Here is a 19661-nt window from a genome sequence, read left to right on the forward strand (position 1 = left end):
TTACTTGATTTTATAATTATATAGATTCATTTATAGGTTTAATTAAATTATAAAAGTTAAATTACCGATAAAATAAAATCTCAGAATCAAATTATTTTTCAAATTAAAAATAAAATTAAAAAACATTTTTATTATTTTCATTAAAATTAGCAACTTAACTATAGAGATAAGTTGTAAATTTATCAAATCGCAAGTCTAAAGTCGTGGGTTTTGTTAAACCTCACCCGTCCAATTTTTTTACTTGAAAAATTCAACATGGATTAGTTCGTACATGACAAAATCTAAATCACATAGAGCTGTTGATAATCTGGATGAGCATATTAAAAATAATTGAACTGAATAAAGTTTTCCATATAACTATGAAAGCGGAATGAAAAATAAACATCAAACACTTTTCTTTAATCAGGAAAATAATTTTTTTTTATCTGCAAGAAAATAAATTTTCAAACTCAAGAATACGACCAATATTGTCCATATATGTCTCTTATTCCATATCTATTCTCACACAACCCTTCAATGTTCTACCAACTACAAAAATACCAAAATCAATCTTAAAATTATTCTTTTTTAATATCCAACCTTATACTCACAAAAATACAAGACATCTGTTAATCTTTAACACTCAACATGGCTAAATTATTTGCACACCACTATGCGTTCATAAGCAAAGTGCCCTCACCCTAAAACCAGGATGGCTTATTCTGTAAGACGGGAAAGTTTTCTAAATACCAATTTGGTACTCTCATTGTTTTCTGAGAGTTGTTCAAACACTCAAATAGAGTTAACCGAATCTTCATCACTGCCTTCACTGTCACTGCTACTGCTGCTCCCACTACCGCTTCCACTTCCACTGCTTCCACTACCACTGCTGCTGGTAGAACTTGAAGTCTGCTCATCCTGCTCCTCTGCATTAACCTGGGCTCTAAGGGCTTCAGCAGCATTGCGCCCCTTCTCTACCTCATCACCACTATCATCCACATCAGCAATCTCATCATCAGTATCGTTTTGCTGTGGTACATTAATATCAAATCCAGCATTGCCTTTTTGTTCAGCTGCATTATCAAAAGGTGAACTAGAGCCAAATATGTCCTCAATATCTATATCTTGATGGTCTTCAGCTTCATCATTCTTGGGGCTAGGTGACAAAGTGGATATATTTGGTGGATCAGTTGGATGCCCAGAAATCCCCTTACTTGAAACTTTTGTACCTATTATTCAATAGGAGCATTATCACACATGAAAACATGTACTGCAACATTGCAGTCTTGACATAATACACCAAGCTACAACCTCATTTATTACACATGCAAACATTTGACAATTAATAGTTAATATACAATTAATCAGCTGAAAGCTCCCCCTAGACACCATTTTTCTACTTGCTAGAGGTCAGTTATTAACATCATTGAAGAGGGGAATGGTAAGGGCCAATGTAACACGGAAAATTCTTCTTTGAAAAGTAGAGCGAACGGAGAGGGTCACAAATCTCCTTCATAGCTTAAAATTGAGCTTCTAAATATATTCAGGAGATCAGAGAGAGAGAAAGCAAATATTGCTCAAAGAAGGTATATAGTTATGAACAGAGACTGAGACAGCCAGACAGGTAACAAGGAAAAATTAGACCAAAGTTTGCCATTTATGTTTTGCATATCTCTCAACTTCACAATAGGGTTGCATATAATTACAAAGTGGATTAGGACGTGGTCCATGTGGATATTTAAAATATAAATTTAGAAGGGTCCCGACATAATTGACTTGCATGCAATGGATCCATGATGAAGAGCCTTCAAGGATAAAAGGTTCTTCAGAAAGTGTACATTCCTCTGGAAAATCAAACACGAGAATAAAACCGCATGCTAAAAAAAGGTCAGTGAAGAACACAACTCAGAAGCAGAAATCAACAGGTTTTGTCAGAGTTCTGAAAGAAATCCAAGAAAACAAAGGATTCATCATTGTACATTAGAATCGAGTATTCATATTTATAAAAGATTTTTCCCCCACTTATAATGTTAATCAAAAGCTAGAAAGTTTGTGAAAGTTAGATATGCATCAGTGTATACAAATTTCACAATGCAGAAAGTACTGCATAGTTACTAACAAAACAAATTAAAAATTTTTGGCATTAATTCAAAGCACACTCCCAGTTAGCCCATCTTTTCACAAGAAGCCACAAAGAATATGTCAGATACTTCTGAAGAAAATTTTAGAAGGTTAGCTGGCAAGAACTCTTATTGCTGCAATGACTTAAATTATTTCCATTTGTAACAAGAATTTTAATTTTTGTCATTTTCAAGTGAGTTTAACTGATCACCAAATTGAAGAAATAAATATATTTAAGCCCCAAAACCACATGGCCATACCTGGAATTTGTGGTTCACCAACATCAATACGTTCCACCTCAACCTGAACCAGTAGCAAAGAAAGTAATAAAACTTGAAGAAGGATGAGAACATAATTCAGAGCTTCAGATAATCACTTTAGAACATCAGGGCGAAACAAAATAAAGAAGCAAGGACGTAAAGGCTTGCTTAATTTGGAGAAGAAACTAATACCTGTTTGAAGTACTGATAATTGATAAATCAAATAAGATGAGACGCTTTATAAATCATTGAACAGTTTAGGAACTTTGTTCATCCAAAAATAAAAAACCCATAATTAACATAACATCCACAAGCACCTACAGATTGATGCATAAACACAATAGCCTGGAAGTCCAATGCGAAGAGGGGAAACCATTGCCACAGAAAATGCAAATACTAATATCAGTTTCGTGACCATCAGAAATACCATATTTGATCTTTCCAACAGGTGGCAACAGGTTTGAGTTTTATGGATCAGATGACCTCATTTTTATTCTAAATGGCAATGCCTCATTTGCCATTAGTGTATTATTTAGCTCTGGAGCTCAGTGCTTTTTCTTGCCCCTTTTCTCCTTCCCTTCACTTGATAGGCATATGAAATTAAAAAATTAGGGACATGTAGCCGTGATTTTGGATAACTCAGAGCATTACTAAGGTTTCTACAGGTCAAACGTTAGCCTAAAAGAAAGGCACTAAGGATGGGCATGCTGAATAAGAAAAATCTGAAATCAAAACTTCTTATACAGCAAGAGCGCATTTTGATGTCAGAGACCTAATCTTAGCCAAGGAAGAAAAGTTTCTCCATTTTCTCCGTTTGACAAGCAACCCAAAGGCTGACATGCAGCTTCAGGCAGTCACACAAATATATTGCAAAACAGCATTGCAACAGAACCTTGTTGACTTGTCGCAATCTATCATATCAGAATCCGATATGAGTAACTGAAACTACAAAAACATTTTATTTTCTCCCGCTATTATTTTCTATCTTTTTTCCCCCACCTCTTCAATTAGTTATGCATAAGCTAATCTCATTCCAAGATGAAACCACACAAACTGATTACCAATTTCTGTTGCTTAGACATGAGTATTTGCCAAATCCAATGCACTATCTGTAATTTGTTCAATTGTATACCAACACCAAAATCACAACAAATAAACAGAAAACTAGAACTCACCGGCACCGGAGGAAAAGCTGTGCTTCTCCCCACATTCATAGGTTTCATACCCTTCCCAACCGGAGATAACCGAGGCTCAATGGCCGGCCCGGATTGAGCAGCTGCAGTAGCAGATTCACCGGGCTGTCGAAGAAGGCGTAGCTGCTTTACGGCCCTATGAAGCCGCTCCAACCGGAATGTCTCACCGTCAAAAAACAAAACGGCATCGTTTTCCTTGTAATCCTCGCTGCTACCTTCAAATGTGACTTTAGGTTTTCCCAGTTGAATGTTCTGAAACTCCACAGATACCCTATTTTCCTTATTCTTGTGCAATGATCCAGGCTTAGTCTTATCAATCGAAGCTGGCTTAAAATCATCTGTAACAAAAAGGACCGAGATCAGAGACCACAATCAACATCCCGTTCCTACATTTTATCGAGAAACAAACAGAGAAAAACAAAACAAACACTTACACCGCAGAGTGCAGTACTTATTATTAGGGGCGTCTTCTTTAAAGGAAGGGCCTAGGGTTAGATTGTACCACCGATCGGATTGGGGAGCGGTCTTTGGCTCTTCCTTGGAGTTTTGGGCCATGTTTTTGCGGGTGTTCGAAGATCAAAATACTAGAGGATCGGATTTTGAAGGATGGTATAAGAGCCCAGATGGGACCCACCGCGCGATGACATGGCCAGATCAGAGGCGGCGCGTGGGAGACGATTCCGGTTCACTGCTGCTTTTAGATGCAGTTGCAGAGCTCATCTAAAGTAGGGTTACTTTTCGGGGAGTTGAAGAAGAGGGAACGGGAACGGGAACGGGAACGGGAACGGACAGTGAGCATATATATTCCCTGCGTACATGTTTATAGAGTATATCATAAAGGGAATATATCGCTGTGCCACGTAGGTGGAGAATGAGCAGCGATGTGACGTGGTGTTAAACTTTGTAGTCGTATTCTAGTGTGACATGGAACTTTTCACAGTGAATTGCATATTGGACGCACGTGCGCTAATGGAAGCTGGAGTGGGACCTCATTGCTCGGATATTTGCACGTGCTGTAGACGTGCATACGATAGGCATTATTGGATATTTTATAGAATATATTGTATGTATTTATACAAAATAATGTAAAAAAAAAATCTACATATTTACTATTGACTCTGATTTAGAAAAAAAAAAATTACGTAACCAAATCAAGTTGCTAAAAAATATTTTTATTTAAGTGAGCAATGAAAGTCTAATAATAAGAAAATTTTATTAATATTATCAATATTATTAATAATTAGATTAATAATATTATTTTAAATTTTTATTTCATTAAAAAATTTTATTTTTGTGAATTTTTTTTGTAAATCTATGGATTATGCAATTAAATTTTAAATATTGTTTGAAAAATAATTGTAATTAAAAAAGTATATAAAATCACGAGAAAACTTTTTTAAATAATTTTTTATTTTTTGATAATAATTTCAAAAAATTAAAAATATAAATAATTAATTTAAAATAAAAAACCTTGTTAAAATTTCATGTAAGTTATTTGTCACAACCCAACCTATGGGCCGGACCGGCACTAGGACCTGGGCCAGCCTAAAGCCCCCAAGGCCCGTAGTAAGCCTAACTGTTCATTTACCCAATGCTGAGGCCCATTTGGGCCCAATTTCAAGAAAACAAACGGACAGAGTCCGGCCATAAAATGGGCTTACCAACGGGGAGTTTTCGACTCACCCGACCTATAAACACAATATATAGTCATTTGGGGAGCTCAGCTCACCCTCCACATACTCATCAACATAAAATAAATGGGAGCTCAGCTCCCTCATCCAATCAATCAAACATGCATAGCATATTTAGTTTACAGGTCCAACATGATAATAATATTACAGACCAAATTCAAATAATTACTGCTAACACATGCGGAAATTCTAGAAGTAATTAAAATTACACAATATTGATAAACAACCTGCGAGGTAGAAAAGGTGTTAACCTGCAATAAAATATCCTCCCGTGGCTCAGAAAATTTTTGAACAGAGTGAGCGTTCGACTCGCAGAGTAAAATATCAATTTTAACCATAATCTCTATAACTATCTAAAACTCATGCAACTCAGAGAATGAAATGCAACATCAGCAATAAATTCACATCATAGCATCAAAAAGGTAATTTGGAGCACTCACGCACCCTGTAGCATCAATCATAATATATTGGGAGCTGATCCCCTGTACAGCTCTCTTAAATCCAACCTGGTGCCAGCGAAGAACTCAAGCCGGACTTTCGCTTAATAAACCAAATCGAGGGTCCCAGCGAAGAACTCAAGCCGTGACTACCCCTCGAAGGAATTGGTCCCAGCGAAGAACTCAAGCCGTGACTACCCCGTCCTATCCATAGTCCACACCACATCACACGCACGCCAACGCACGCACACTGCTCCAAATTACCACAACAACACTCATGGCACATTAATAGTTATGAATGCAACATAAATCGTGCCTAGAGTTTAACTACATAAATATATGCATATAAGTGATGCATGGGCATGCTGAATATATAATAATATCGAAATTACAATTAAAATTAATATTTTACTCACAAACTTGAGGACAAATTACTGTGGCGGCTGGGCGGAGGAAGAAGGCTGTCCCGGCTCACCTGACAATCATATTACAATTATTTAATACAATCTGACTCAATACAAACAAAGAAAAGACCAATTACGTCCTAAGTCGTGCCGAAAATCCGGCAGAGTCTCCCCTATACCTAGGACCTACCCAACCTGCAAAAGGGCTAAAAACGCACTTCTATACTCACAATCCATATATCAACAGTTCAATCATATCACACAGCCCCTCCTGGGCCCATCAAATCAGTCATTCATCACAATACGCAAAATTTCAATTTTGTCCTTATTATAGATCATTTTTGCAAAAATTGCTCAAACAAGCTCTAAAAATTATAAAACTTTGCCCCGCGGTCCTTAGCAATATTACTAAGCTATTACAAAAAGAATCGTAATTTTCTAAGCTACCACGAATATTTTATGGATTTTTAATCCTATTTAAGCACTAGAAAATTACGAAAAACAAGGTTCGGTTTACCTTTGCCGATTCCGACTTCGAACACGCTCGACGCCCGACAATGGGGCTAGCCAAAACCTCGCCCAATTCGAGACTTTTCCAGAACGGTCCGTTCGCCCAAATTTGCGACCGATCAATCGCCGAATTTCCGCGAATCGAGAATACCTACACGGCCCATAACACGGGTTAGTACATAAATTTTTCAGAATTTTCTAAGCTCATTTAATGCTCGAAAATACACCGCGGTTCCGTGGGACCCACCAAAAACGGTGTCGGAAAAATTCAAATTTATGTCGCTATAAGCTCTCGACGAATGGAGCGTGCTGGTGGCCTCGGTTTTCTCGTGGGATTCACTTGCCGAGAAATCTAGCCCGAAGTCAAAATGGGCTAAAATCTTCCCGAGCTAAAATCGGACAATCCGCTCGATGGATTTCGCGTTCTTGGTGTCTATGGAAAGCTCACGAGTAGATGATTTTGGACACAAGACCCGGTCCAATTGGTGGCCGGACGGCCGGATGGCCGTGGAAGTCGGCCGGCGCGTGCGTGGGGAATCGCGCTTTCCGGCCGTTTCAGTACGACCGGCCGATTTACCGGGAGGCGCGCGGCGAGGAGGATGCAGGGAGGCGTCGGGCAGGGGAGGGGAGGAGAGAGAAAAGAGAGAGAGAAGGGGAGAGCGTCGCGCGGGAGGAAGAAAAAGAGAAGAGACCGGTCCGATTCGACCGGCCCGATCCGTCCGGCTCGATTCGGCCGGCTCGATTCGAATACAAAATTTTGAATTTTTACTCGCTCGGACCGAAACGAGGTCCAAAATTCAAAAAATTCCGAAAACTCGTAAAAATACGTAGACTCCAAATATATTTTTAGTTTTGCCACGTGGTCTTTAAATTAATTTTTAAAATCATCAAAGTTTATATTTTCTGAAAATCGAACCCGATTTTTAAAATCCAAAAATCTCAAAAATTTCCTAAAATTCAAATAAAATTAAAATACCAAAAATACTCATAAATAATAAAATTTGGGGTGTTACATTCTTCCTCTTACGTAAAAATTCGCCCTCGAATTTTTACACAAGGCGTAATAAAGTACATGATTATACATTGAACAAGTAAGGGTACTTGCTACGCATGTCCCGCCTCGACTCCTGTGTGCACTCTTCCACCGATCGACTCCTCCACAAAACCTTAACCATAGGGATCTGCTTGGATCTTAGCTGCCTTACTTGGTAGTCCATTATGGCTACAGTTGCTCCTCAAATGTCAAATTCTCCTTTAGCTCTATCACATCCACATGCAGACATGAGAAGGATCGGGAATGTATTTCCGAGCATGGAGATGTGAAACACAGATGAACGTGAGAAAGGTTGGGTGGTAGCTCCAACCCAGAGGCAACGGCTCCAACTCTATCAAGAACCTCAAAAGGTCCGATATACCGAGGTGCCAACTTGCCCTTCTTTCCGAATCTCATGACTCCTTCATTGGAGAAACCTTCGTAAATACATAGTCGCCACCGCAAACTCCACATCTCTCCGTCTGGGTCCGCATAACTTTTCTGCTTCATCAAAGCCGCCCTCGGGCTCCTCGATTAAAGGAACTACCTCAAGTGTACCGCACTAGGTCTACATCATGCACCTTCGCTTCCCATTTCTCGCCCAACACAGAGGAGACCTACACTTTCTTCCATATAGTGCCTCATAGGGTGCCATCCCTATGCCGGAATGATAATCGTTGTTGTAGGCAAACTCCACCAAAGCTAGCCGTCATCCCATTGACCTCCAAAATCTAAGACACTCATGCGAAGCATGTCTTCCGTTGTTTGGATTGTCCTTTCTGACCGCCCGTCTGTTCGAGGGTGGAAGGTCAGATCAAGTTCAACTGCAGGTGCCAAGTGCCTCCCGCAACTTTCCAAAACCGAGAAGTGAACTAGGGCCCTCTGCCGATATTATGGAAGTTTAACTCCATGCAATCGACTATTTCTCGAATGTAGAGCCGCATACTGTGCTACGTAGTATGTAGTCTTTACAGTAAGAAGTGAGCCGATTTGGTCGACGGTCTACAATTACCCATATCGAGTCATATCCTCGCGTGGTACGAGGCAACCTACCACAAAATCCATAGTGATCATTTCCCACTTCCATTCTCGGGATAGGAGCTCTTGCAGCTTCCCTGACGGTCTCTGGTGTTCTAACTTCACCTTCTGACAAGTCTAGCACTTGGACACAAAGTCTGCTTTGTCTCTCTTCATGCCATTCCACCAAGAACTCCCTTTCACATCATGATTCATCTTGGTGGAACTCGGTGGATACTGCATGCTGTATAGTGTGCCTCTCGCATGATTTCGTTCTCGAGGTTGTCCACATCGGGCACACATATCCTAGAACCTTGCACTAGGGCGCCATCATTGGCAAACCCAAACTCACCACCTTCACCTTGTCAGTACTCTTTCTATGATCTTCATCAATTGTTGGTCTCGTGGCCGGGAAACTCTAACTCGTCCCTCAAGTCCGGCCTCACCAAAAGTGAGCCAACAATACCCTCATCCGAAAGATCTAGGATTAAACCTTGATCCATCAACTCATGTACCTCCCGAATCAATGGTCTCTTCTCTCTTAAATGTGCGCCAAACCGCTGTAAGATTTTCTCGCTCAAGGCATCCGCCACAACATTGGCCTTTCCAGGTGGTACCGATGGTGCAATCATAGTCTTTCGTAAGCTCCATCCATCTTCTCTGCCTCAAGTTCAAGTCCTCTGTTGGAAGATGTACTTTAAACTCTTGTGGTCGGTGTATATCTCGCACACTTCACCATACAGTAGTGTCTCCGCATTTTTAGTGTAAAGACTACACCGCCATTTCCAAATCATGGGTGGGGTAGTTCTGCTCATGCCTCTTCACCGCCTTGAAGCATAAGCCACTACCTTTCCATTCTCGCATCAAAACACACCCTAGGCCAACTCGAGGCGCACAATACACGGTGTATCCTTCACCACTCACAGTAGTGTCAACACAGGGCGTGGTTAGACACTCCTGAGCTTCGAAACTCACCTCACAAATCATCCATCCAAATGAATGGAACATTCTTCCCGGTCAACTTAGTTAAGGGAGCCGCTATCCTCGAGAAATCTTGTACAAAACGCCTATAGTAGCTGCCTAAACCTGTAAAACTTCGCACCTCGCTGATCGTTGTAGGCCTAAGCCAATCGGGCCATACTTCAATTTTCTTGGGATCCACTTGAATACCGCTCTAGAAACCACGTGTCCCAAGAATGAGATGCTTTCTAGTCAAAATTCACATTTCAAAATTTGGCGATAGCCGTGCTCCTCAAAGTCCGCAACACCATCCTCAAGTGCCACACGTGTTCTTCCTCGGTCCGAGAGTATACTGTAATGTCATCTATGAATACGATGACAAAACGGTCCAAAATGGCTTGAACACCCTGCTCATCAAGTCCATAAAGGTCGCTGGTGCATTAGTGAGTCCAAAAGACATCACCAAGAACTCATAATGACCATATCTTGTCCTCGAAGCCGCTTTTGGACACGCCCTCATTCCCGATTCTCAACCGATGGTAGCCCGATCGCAGTCTATCTTGAAAAGAATCTAGCTCCTTGAGCCGATCAAACAAATCATCGATCCGAGGAAGTGGATACTTGTTCTTCACAAGGACCTTGTTCACCGTCGTAGTCAATGCACAACCTCAATGACCCATCCTTCTTTCTCACAAATAGCAGAGCACCCTGTGGTGAAGTGCTCTGACGTATGAAACCCTTGTCCAAAAGCTCCTGTAGTTGCTCCTTCACTCTTTCAATTCTGGTGCCATCCTGTAAGGTGGCATCGATATGGGGTTTGTACCCTAACAACATCAATGCGTAACTCTATTCCCTTCTCGTGGCAACCCCGAAGCTCTTCAGGGAAGACATCCATGAATTCTCTGACAACAGGAACATTTTCCATGCTGACACCTTCTACAGATGTATCTCTCACCAATGCCAAATACCCTTGGCATCCACGCCTCAACATTTTTCTAGCACTAATTGTCGACACCAAATTATATGGAGCCACGCTCTGTCACCATCAAAGCTAAACTCTTCCACACCGTATGTGGAAGTATACCTTTGTTCTCGCAGCCTAAGGTGGCATAATGAGTTGCCAACCACCCATCCCCGTGATTACATCAAATCTATTACATCGTAGAGGAACCAAGTCCGCCGGGAGGATCTTTCCATCCACTACCACTGGGCTACCCGGAAATACCATGTCTACTTCTATGTTGTCACTAAGTGGGGTAGCTACTGACAAAGGGCACTCTAAAGTTGTAGGGTTTCTACCCAACCTCATGGCAAACACAGGGGAGACAAACGAGTGCGTAGCACCGGATCTATCAAAACACGAGCCTCATAAGAATGCACTGTAAGAATACCGCCACAACCGCAATTGAAGCTTGAGCATCCCGGTGGGTCATGGTGAAAACCCGAGCTTGACTCTACCCCGAGTGGCGTAACCCCGACATCGACTTCTACCTCCCGACCGCCTCCAAATCCACGCCCCTTGTCCTCGGCCCCACATCGAATCGATCGCCGCCATGTTGGAAGCACTGGATACAACTGCCGAGGAACATTCGCAATGTAACCTTGTGACCCCATCCGTGGCTCGCCAACACGGGCATTCTTCAGCAAAGTGACCGTTGGCTACACTCAAGCATACTCTGATCCCATCAAACAAGGTCCGAATGTCCTCTTCCACACTGCACAAGGTGCCAAGGAGGATCCTGAGCCGCACTAACTATCGCACTCGAATCGTGACCACCGCCGATCCGCACTGGTTCAATCCTCGTGGTTTGTGTCTAAAACCACTTTTCTTGTTCCTACTCTTTCCTCTGTAATTACTCCGCCACCACTATCCGGAGTACCCATGGAAGGAATACCCGAGGAACCTCTCGCTCGCTTTTCTTTGCTCTTCCATTGTCATCCACAAAGATAATCGATCTCAATCTGTCTGCTCGATCAACCACCACATCAAAAGACCGATCGGACATCATGGCCAGTTTGCATATCTCCCGTCAAGCCCCTTTAGGAATCTTTTCACCTTCATAGTCTCTCAGAGATACCGCCAGTAGGGGCATATCTCGCTCAATTCCGTAAATTTCAGAGCATATTCATCTACTGCACTGCCATTCTCGCTTAAGGCCTCAAAGGCCCACCGCTTCGATCTCTCAAGCTTTCTCGCACAAACCGATTGATAAAAGTTCCACAACCGAGCCCATGTCAAACCCTCCATCCGGGGTAACACGTAGTCATTCATCCATTGTCAGGCATGGGCCCCATGACGTCCGCATACACTCTATCAATCTTCTATCACCAATCAGACTGCTCTCGCCGTCATAGAATCCAAAACCGATATGCATCGCTCGACACATCATAGGTACCGTGCACCAACTTCTTGAAATTTATGATCTGCTTGTAAGATTCTCTCTTGGTGCGTGGATCGCTGCTGTGGAGGGTGGACTATGTATCGTGCCATCATGTCGATGGTTCTCTGCATCAGAGAGAGTAGCCGCCATGGGGTCCATAGGACTCGTGCCATGAAAGACTGCTCTCGAATCGTGGTAGCTTCTTCTACTTGAGCAGCTCTAGGCCTCCTACCCCGCCTCCTGGCAAAGCGCCATCCGTGGCCGACACCTCGTCGAGCACATCCGCTCGTGCAAGGCGCCTCCGCTTCTACGCATTTTCCTGAAATTCAGCAGCATTAGCCCACAAAATTCAAAACTGCTCATTACACAGCTCTATAGACTCATATTTATACATAACATATGGAGCAGAAACTAGAAGCAAAGATGACAATGCAAGACGAATGTGGACCCTATATTTCCGCATGTGACTCCTAGTAGACTCTTCTCAACATTTTAGAAAAAATTACCTAAGAACTGGAGCCTAAGCTCGATACCACATTTGTCACAACCCAACCTATGGGCGGACCAAGACTAGGACCTGGGCCAGCCTAAAGCCCCCAAGGCCCGTAGTAAGCCTAACTGTTCATTTACCCAATGCTGAGGCCCATTTGGGCCCAATTTCAAGAAAACAAACGGACAGAGTCCGGCCATAAAATGGGCTTACCAACGGGGAGTTTTCGACTCACCCGACCTATAAACACAATATATAGTCATTTGGGGAGCTCAGCTCACCCTCCACATACTCATCAACATAAAATAAATGGGAGCTCAGCTCCCTCATCCAATCAATCAAACATGCATAGCATATTTAGTTTACAGGTCCAACATGATAATAATATTACAGACCAAATTCAAATAATTACTGCTAACACATGCGGAAATTCTAGGAGTAATTAAAATTACACAATATTGATAAACAACCTGCGAGGTAGAAAAGCAGGTTAACCCAGAATAAAATATCCTCCTGTGGCCTGTAAAAATTTTTGAACAGGAGTGAGCGTTCGACTCAGAGAGTAAAATATCAATTTTAACCATAATCTCTATAACTATCTAAAACTCATGCACCCGGTAGAATGAAAAGCAACATCAGCAATAAATTCACATCCTAGCATCAAAAAGATAATTAGGAGCACTCACTCACCCAGTAGCATCAAACATAATCTATTGGGAGCAGATCCTGCATGCCTCTCTTAAATCCAACCTAGTGCCAAGAACTCAAGCTGACTTTCGCTTAATAAACCAAATCGAGGGTCCCAAATAAGAACTCTGCCGTGACTACCCTCAAGGAATTGGTCCCAACAAGAACTCAAGCCGTGACTACCCCGCCCTATCCATAGTCCACACCACATCACACGCACGCCAACGCACGCACACTCCTCCAAATTACCACAACTACACTAATGTCACATTAATAGTTATGAATGCAACATAAATCGTGCCTAGAGTTTAACTACATAAATATATGCATATAAGTGATGCATGGGCATGCTGAATATATAATAATATCGAAATTACAATTAAAATTAATATTTTACTCACAAACTTGACGACAAATTACTGTGTGGCGGCGGAGGAAGAAGGTCTGTCCTGCTCACCGACAATCATATTACAATTATTTAATACAATCGACTCAATACAAACAAAGAAAAGACCAATTACGCCCTAAGTCGTGCCAAAATCCCAGAGTCTCCCTATACCTAGGACCTACCCAACCCGCAAAAGGGCTAAAAACGCACTTCTATACTCACAATCCATATATCAACAGCTCAATCATATCACACAAACCCTCCCGCCCATCAAATCACTATTCATCACAATACGCAAAATTTCAATTTTGTCCTTATTATAGATCATTTTTGCAAAAATTGCTCAAACAAGCTCTAAAAATTATAAAACTTTGCCCATGGTCCTTAGCAATATTACTAAGCTATTGCAAAAGAATCGTAATTTTCTAAGCTACCACGAATATTTTATGGAATTTTAATCCTAATTAAGCACTAGAAAATTACGAAAAACAAGGTTCGGTTTACCTTTGCCGATTCCGACTTCGGGAACACGCTCGACGCTCGACAATGGGGCTAGCCAAAACCTCGCCCAATTCGAGACTTTTCCAGAACGTCCGTTCGCCCAAATTTGCACTGATCAATCACGAATTTCCGCGAATCGAGAATACCTACACGAAGCCCATAACACGGGGGTTAGTACATAAATTTTTCAGAATTTTCTAAGCTCATTTAATGCTCGAAAATACACTGCGAAGTTCCGTGGGACCCATCAAAAACGGTGCGGAAAAATTAAATTTATGTCGCTAAGCTCTCGACGAATGGAGCGCGGCCGGTGGCCTCGCTTTCTCGTGATTCACTGCCGAGAAATCTAGCCCGAAAGTCAAAATGGGCTAAAATCTTCCGAGCTAAAATCGGACAATCCGCTCGATGGATTTCGGCGTTCTTGGTGTCTATGGAAAGCTCTCGCCGAGTAGATGATTTTGGACACAAGACCCGGTCCAATTGGTGGCCGGATCGGCCGGATTTGGCCGTGGAAGTCGGGCTGAGCGCGGCAGTGGGGAATCGCGCGCTTTTCGGCCGTTTAAGCGGCCGCACCGGCCGGGACTACCGGGAGCGCACGGCGAGGAGGATGCAGGGAGGCGGTCGGGCGCAGGAGGGGAGGAGAGAGAAAAGAGAGAGAGAAGGGGAGAGCGTCGCGGAGGAAGAGGAAGAAAAGAGAAGAGACCGGTCCGATTCGACGGCCCGATCCGGTCCGGCCGATTCGGCCGGCTTGATTCGAATACAAAATTTTGAATTTTTACTCGCCTCGGACCAAAACGAGGTCCAAAATTCGAAAAAATTTCCAAAACTCGTAAAAATACGTAGACTCCAAATATATTTTTAGTTTTGCCACGTGGTCTTTAAATTAATTTTTAAAATCATCAAAGTTTATATTTTCTAAAATCGAACCCGATTTTTAAAATCCAAAAATCTCAAAAATTTCCTCAAATTCAAATAAAATTAAAATACCAAAAATACTCATAAATAATAAAATTTGGGGTGTTACATTCTTCCTCTTACGTAAAAATTCGTCCTCGAATTTTTACACAAGGCGTAATAAATTACATGATTATACATTGAACAAGTAAGGGTACTTGCTACGCATGTCCCGCCTCGACTCCAGTGCACTCTTCCACCGATCGACTTCTCCACAAAACCTTAACCATAGGGATCTGTTTGGATCTTAGCTGTCTTACTTGGTAGTCCACTATGGCTACAGGTTGCTCCTCAAATGTCAAATTCTCCTTTAGCTCTATCACATCCGGCTGCAGTACATGAGAAGGATCGGGAATGTATTTCCTGAGCATGGAGATGTGAAACACAGGATGAACGTGAGAAAGGTTGGGTGGTAGCTCCAACCGGTAGGCAACGGCTCCAACTCTATCAGTAACCTCAAAAGGTCCGATATACCGAGGTGCCAACTTGCCCTTCTTTCCGAATCTCATGACTCCCTTCATTGGAGAAACCTTCAGAAATACATAGTCGCCCACTGCAAACTCCACATCTCTCCGTCTGGGGTCTGCATAACTTTTCTGTCTACTGAAAGCTGTCCTCAGTCGTTCCCTGATTAAAGGAACTACCTCTGAAGTGTACTGCACTAGGTCTACATCATGCACCTTCGCTTCCCCCATTTCTGTCCAACACAGAGGAGACCTACACTTTCTTCCATATAGTGCCTCATAGGGTGCCATCCCTATGCTGGAATGATAACTGTTGTTGTAGGCAAACTCCACCAAAGCTAGCTGCTCATCCCATTGACCTCCAAAATCTAAGACACTCATGCGAAGCATGTCTTCCAGTGTTTGGATTGTCCTTTCGGACTGTCCGTCTGTCTGAGGGTGTGATGCGTCCCAACCGCAAGTGCACGGGTCGTACAAGTAGTATAGAAAAATATCGATCCCACGAGGAGTTGTGTTAATGATTGAATTTTCGATATAAAAGTTGACTAAATTGAAGTATTTATGAGATTAAAATGATGAATTAATGGGTAATGGAGTGTGAAATCTAATTGTGCAAAATTAATATTCTATTCAACAATGTATTAATTAAACTAAAATTGCATCAAATAGAAATAAGCAAGTTCAAATATGGCAATATTTAAATTGGCGAATGATTAAATTCGATTAGAAATTAACAATGGTAAAAAGGCGATTCCGGAGTTCGGGATTTCATATTCGAGCTATTTTGGGATTTTAAATTGGTTATCCAATCTTGTGAAACTAATGGGTTTTAAGGAGATTAATTCTTAAATCCTTTGAATTCCCTTTCGAGTGAGACAAAGAGTGCCTTAATCAAACTAATCCTACTTTCGTGGAGTTAGAATTAATTAAGACCCATTAAGTTCTTTAATTAATCTATGAATCCTCTTAATCCTTAGCCTATTTCTAGGTCTAAGTTAATTAAGTCCAATTTCCTGATTATCTATCACAAGGCCTTCTCCTTTCGGTGCTTCAACCATGGATTAAGAACATTACTCAATGGGATCCTACATTAAGCATGTCATTAAGCATACAAGAAATGAATAAAACTCATTAAGACCACAAAATATAGATTACCCAATCAAAATCCACAAAATATCCCAAATATTACAACCCTTACTCCAGAATCAAAAGTAAACTACTCACTATCCATAATGCTTACAAGATATGATGAGTTTAAATGGAAATAAAGCTTTAATCTAGGCTAAGAAGTAAGTAATTAAACACTAGAAGTGTAGAAAAGTGTAAAGAAAGAAAGAAATCTGCAAATCTTAGTTGAAAATGGTGTGGAAGGTGAAATGACTCCTCAAATTCTGCTTAGCCTCCTCCTTTCTTCCTTTGCTCCTTGCCTCCTCCTTCTAAAATGAGAAAATGGGACTATTTATATCATTTTTCTGACATGGAGCCCTAAAATAGTATGTTCTAGGAGGAATACATTAAGGGAATCTTCTGCCAGCTCATTAATGAGCTCTTTTTGGGATCAGATAAGTGGATCGCATAAGTTATGCAAATCCTTATGCACATTTCGCTGATTCTGGGTTACTTATGCGCGGTCGCATGACTTGGTGCATAGGTTATGCACAATTTCGTGAATCGCATAAGGGAGGTGAGAATGTGCATAAGCCGTGCGCCTCCTTATGCACATTTCACTGGTTCTCGAATGTTGTTCTTCCTCCTTATGCGTAATCGCATAGCTTATGCGCAAGTTATGCACAGCCACAATGCATATTTCAGCTTGAAAACTTGTTTTTGGCATCTTTTTGCTGTAGAAGACACTCCTCAATGGCAAAATTCTCTTTAGTCCTTCAAAAACACCATTTTTTCCTACAATACAAAGCAAAAATTACAAATTAATCCAAAGTTGACAATTATGGAAAACTAACTAAATAACTAATGAAATTAGCTAAAAATGACTAATAACCAAATAAAATGATTGTGAAATTAGACCTAAATGACTATGCAAAATATGTGCATCAAATACCCCCAAACTCAAGCTTTTGCTTGTCCTCAAGCAAACTTTAAAATGTGATGCAAAGTTTTTAGGGGTGCCTTATCCAAAGAGTTATGAAAATCACTCATTAAGGTAACTTAACACACCTTTAGCCATACCAACAATCCATATACCCATCCTTCAAAATGCAAAGAATTTAATGCTTATCCAAGCTTTCACCGCTTAGCCATCAAGTCAATTATCATTCAAATCCCCAAACCAACTAGTCAAAAGAGAGAGTCATGCTCAAAAGGAATTCTAGGACAATTGATAACCAAAGTATCTCAACATGGAATGATAGAATTGAATGAATAGATGAATAGTTTTCCAATCCCATAGGCAAATTCCCTACTCCTATCTCCACTAATGTAGCAAGTACTATCAAGAGATCAAAGGTCTTTTTAGGGATGTAGTGGGGCCATGGGGTTCAAAATGAGACTAAGAAGAAAGATAGGTAAAAAGGATTCAAAGCATGAGAATATTTTCAATTTTGAAACATAAGGTACACTTTATTATATATATATATTTTTTATATGGGAGAGAAGAATACACAATGAGGACTGTCAAGTGCTAGCATAGTTTACAAAACACATAAAATGGAGGGACATTTTGATACTTTAACTTGTATTTTGTATTTTCTTTTGATGATTGTCCCTAAAATTGCCACCCCCAAACTCATTTCTTTTGATACTTTGGGTGGATTTCTTTCATTTTGAATGGCAATAGTGAAAAGCACATATACTAGCACTTTTACAAGGTGACAAGTATTTCTTCTCCTTTTATTGTATTTATTTTTTTCTTTTCCCCCTTTTTTTTTTTTTTTTTTTTTTTTTTTTTTTTTATGTACCTAATATTGTAAATAATTATTCTCATGAAAAGGGTTGGAGTGTTTGGTTCATTGGCTAGGTAACAATAAGGATTTCAAGAAAAATTAGAGGTAAAAAGGTTCAAAGGGGTTTGCAAGGGTCAATTTTAATTAGGAAAAGGGCCAAAGGTTTAAAATGAGAAGGTTTAAATCAATGAATGCCTAATCATCTCTCTTTTCAAGTACAAGCTGTTATTTCGCCTTGTAAGGTTTAGAATATTTTTTCTTGGTTTGGTGAGACATCATTTGAATACTTTTTATCCAATAATTCCTCTAAACACTTCCATCTCCAAATGACTAATTGGGTGGCTTTTTGGCTAAGAAGATATAGGCAAGAGATAGACACTTCAAAACTTTGCACCTCTTAGGAAACTTTCAATCCACAAACCCAACTAAAGGTAAGTCAAATCACTCTCATAGGCAACTTTTCAATACTCAAGGGATTTGGCAAAAGATTTTAATGCATGATGCATGATTCCTAAAATGAGTAATGCATGAACTAAATGGAGGAAGTCTATTTGTATGCAATTTGTATAATTTCTAAGTGATGTATAATGTGTGTGTAGATGTGTTATGTATATATATGTATGGATGTATATGTAAAATATTTACAATATATGTAAATGAAATGGGATGAGATGTTCCTATACTCAAAATGTAAAAAAATGAAGCAAAAATCAAAATGAATGTGCACCCCCAAACTCAAAATTGGACATTGTCCTCAATGTCTCAAGTAGTGCATTATCAAAATTCAAAGTAAAGAGAAATTACCAGGAATTGTGAAATTTAAGAGCAAAAGGAAAGAGTTACCTGGTATAGAGCATTCAAGGTAAAGGGATGCATAAGAAGCTGCACAGGTTATGCGGAGTTAAGTGCTGTCCAGAACATGTGCATAGGTAAGGTGCATAAGCCATGCAGTGCTGCATAAGAGGCAATAGATGTGGCATAGGCTATGCAGGACAGTTGCATAAGGGAAATACAACCTGTGCAGTTCTGCAGAAGTAGCAGAAAGGGTTGCACAGGCTATGCAAAGGTTATGCATGAGGAAATTCATAGCTGTGCAGGGTATACAAAAACTGCTGCATGGGAATTGGCAAGGGGAAATGTACAACCAGCAGTAAAAGTATGGGAATATAGACAGAGTATGGGCAAATATGTACAAAAAGGCAATAAGTGCAATAAAAATCAAAGAAGACGAATGTAATAGCTATTCAATAAAACTTCAAAGGAAACAGAATTTAAAAGAAACTAATTCAGA

At 40.6% G+C, this 19661-nt stretch overlaps 1 protein-coding gene across 1 annotated transcript; it reads right to left on the reverse strand.

The window, feature by feature from the left end:
- Nucleotides 1-459: 459 nt before the first annotated feature.
- Nucleotides 460-4298, reverse strand: LOC110641009 (uncharacterized). The gene is made up of 4 exons (XM_021792598.2): nt 3988-4298; nt 3536-3891; nt 2361-2403; nt 460-1208 (listed from the first exon to the last, which is right to left on the reverse strand). The coding sequence occupies exons 1-4, from the start codon at nt 4106-4108 to the stop codon at nt 772-774; spliced, it is 957 nt and encodes a 318-aa protein (XP_021648290.2). The 5' UTR covers nt 4109-4298; the 3' UTR covers nt 460-771.
- Between the last annotated feature and the right edge of the window lie 15363 nt (nt 4299-19661).

The sequence above is a fragment of the Hevea brasiliensis genome, chromosome 15, assembly GCF_030052815.1.
Source record: "Hevea brasiliensis isolate MT/VB/25A 57/8 chromosome 15, ASM3005281v1, whole genome shotgun sequence".
Taxonomy (NCBI): Eukaryota; Viridiplantae; Streptophyta; class Magnoliopsida; order Malpighiales; family Euphorbiaceae; genus Hevea; species Hevea brasiliensis.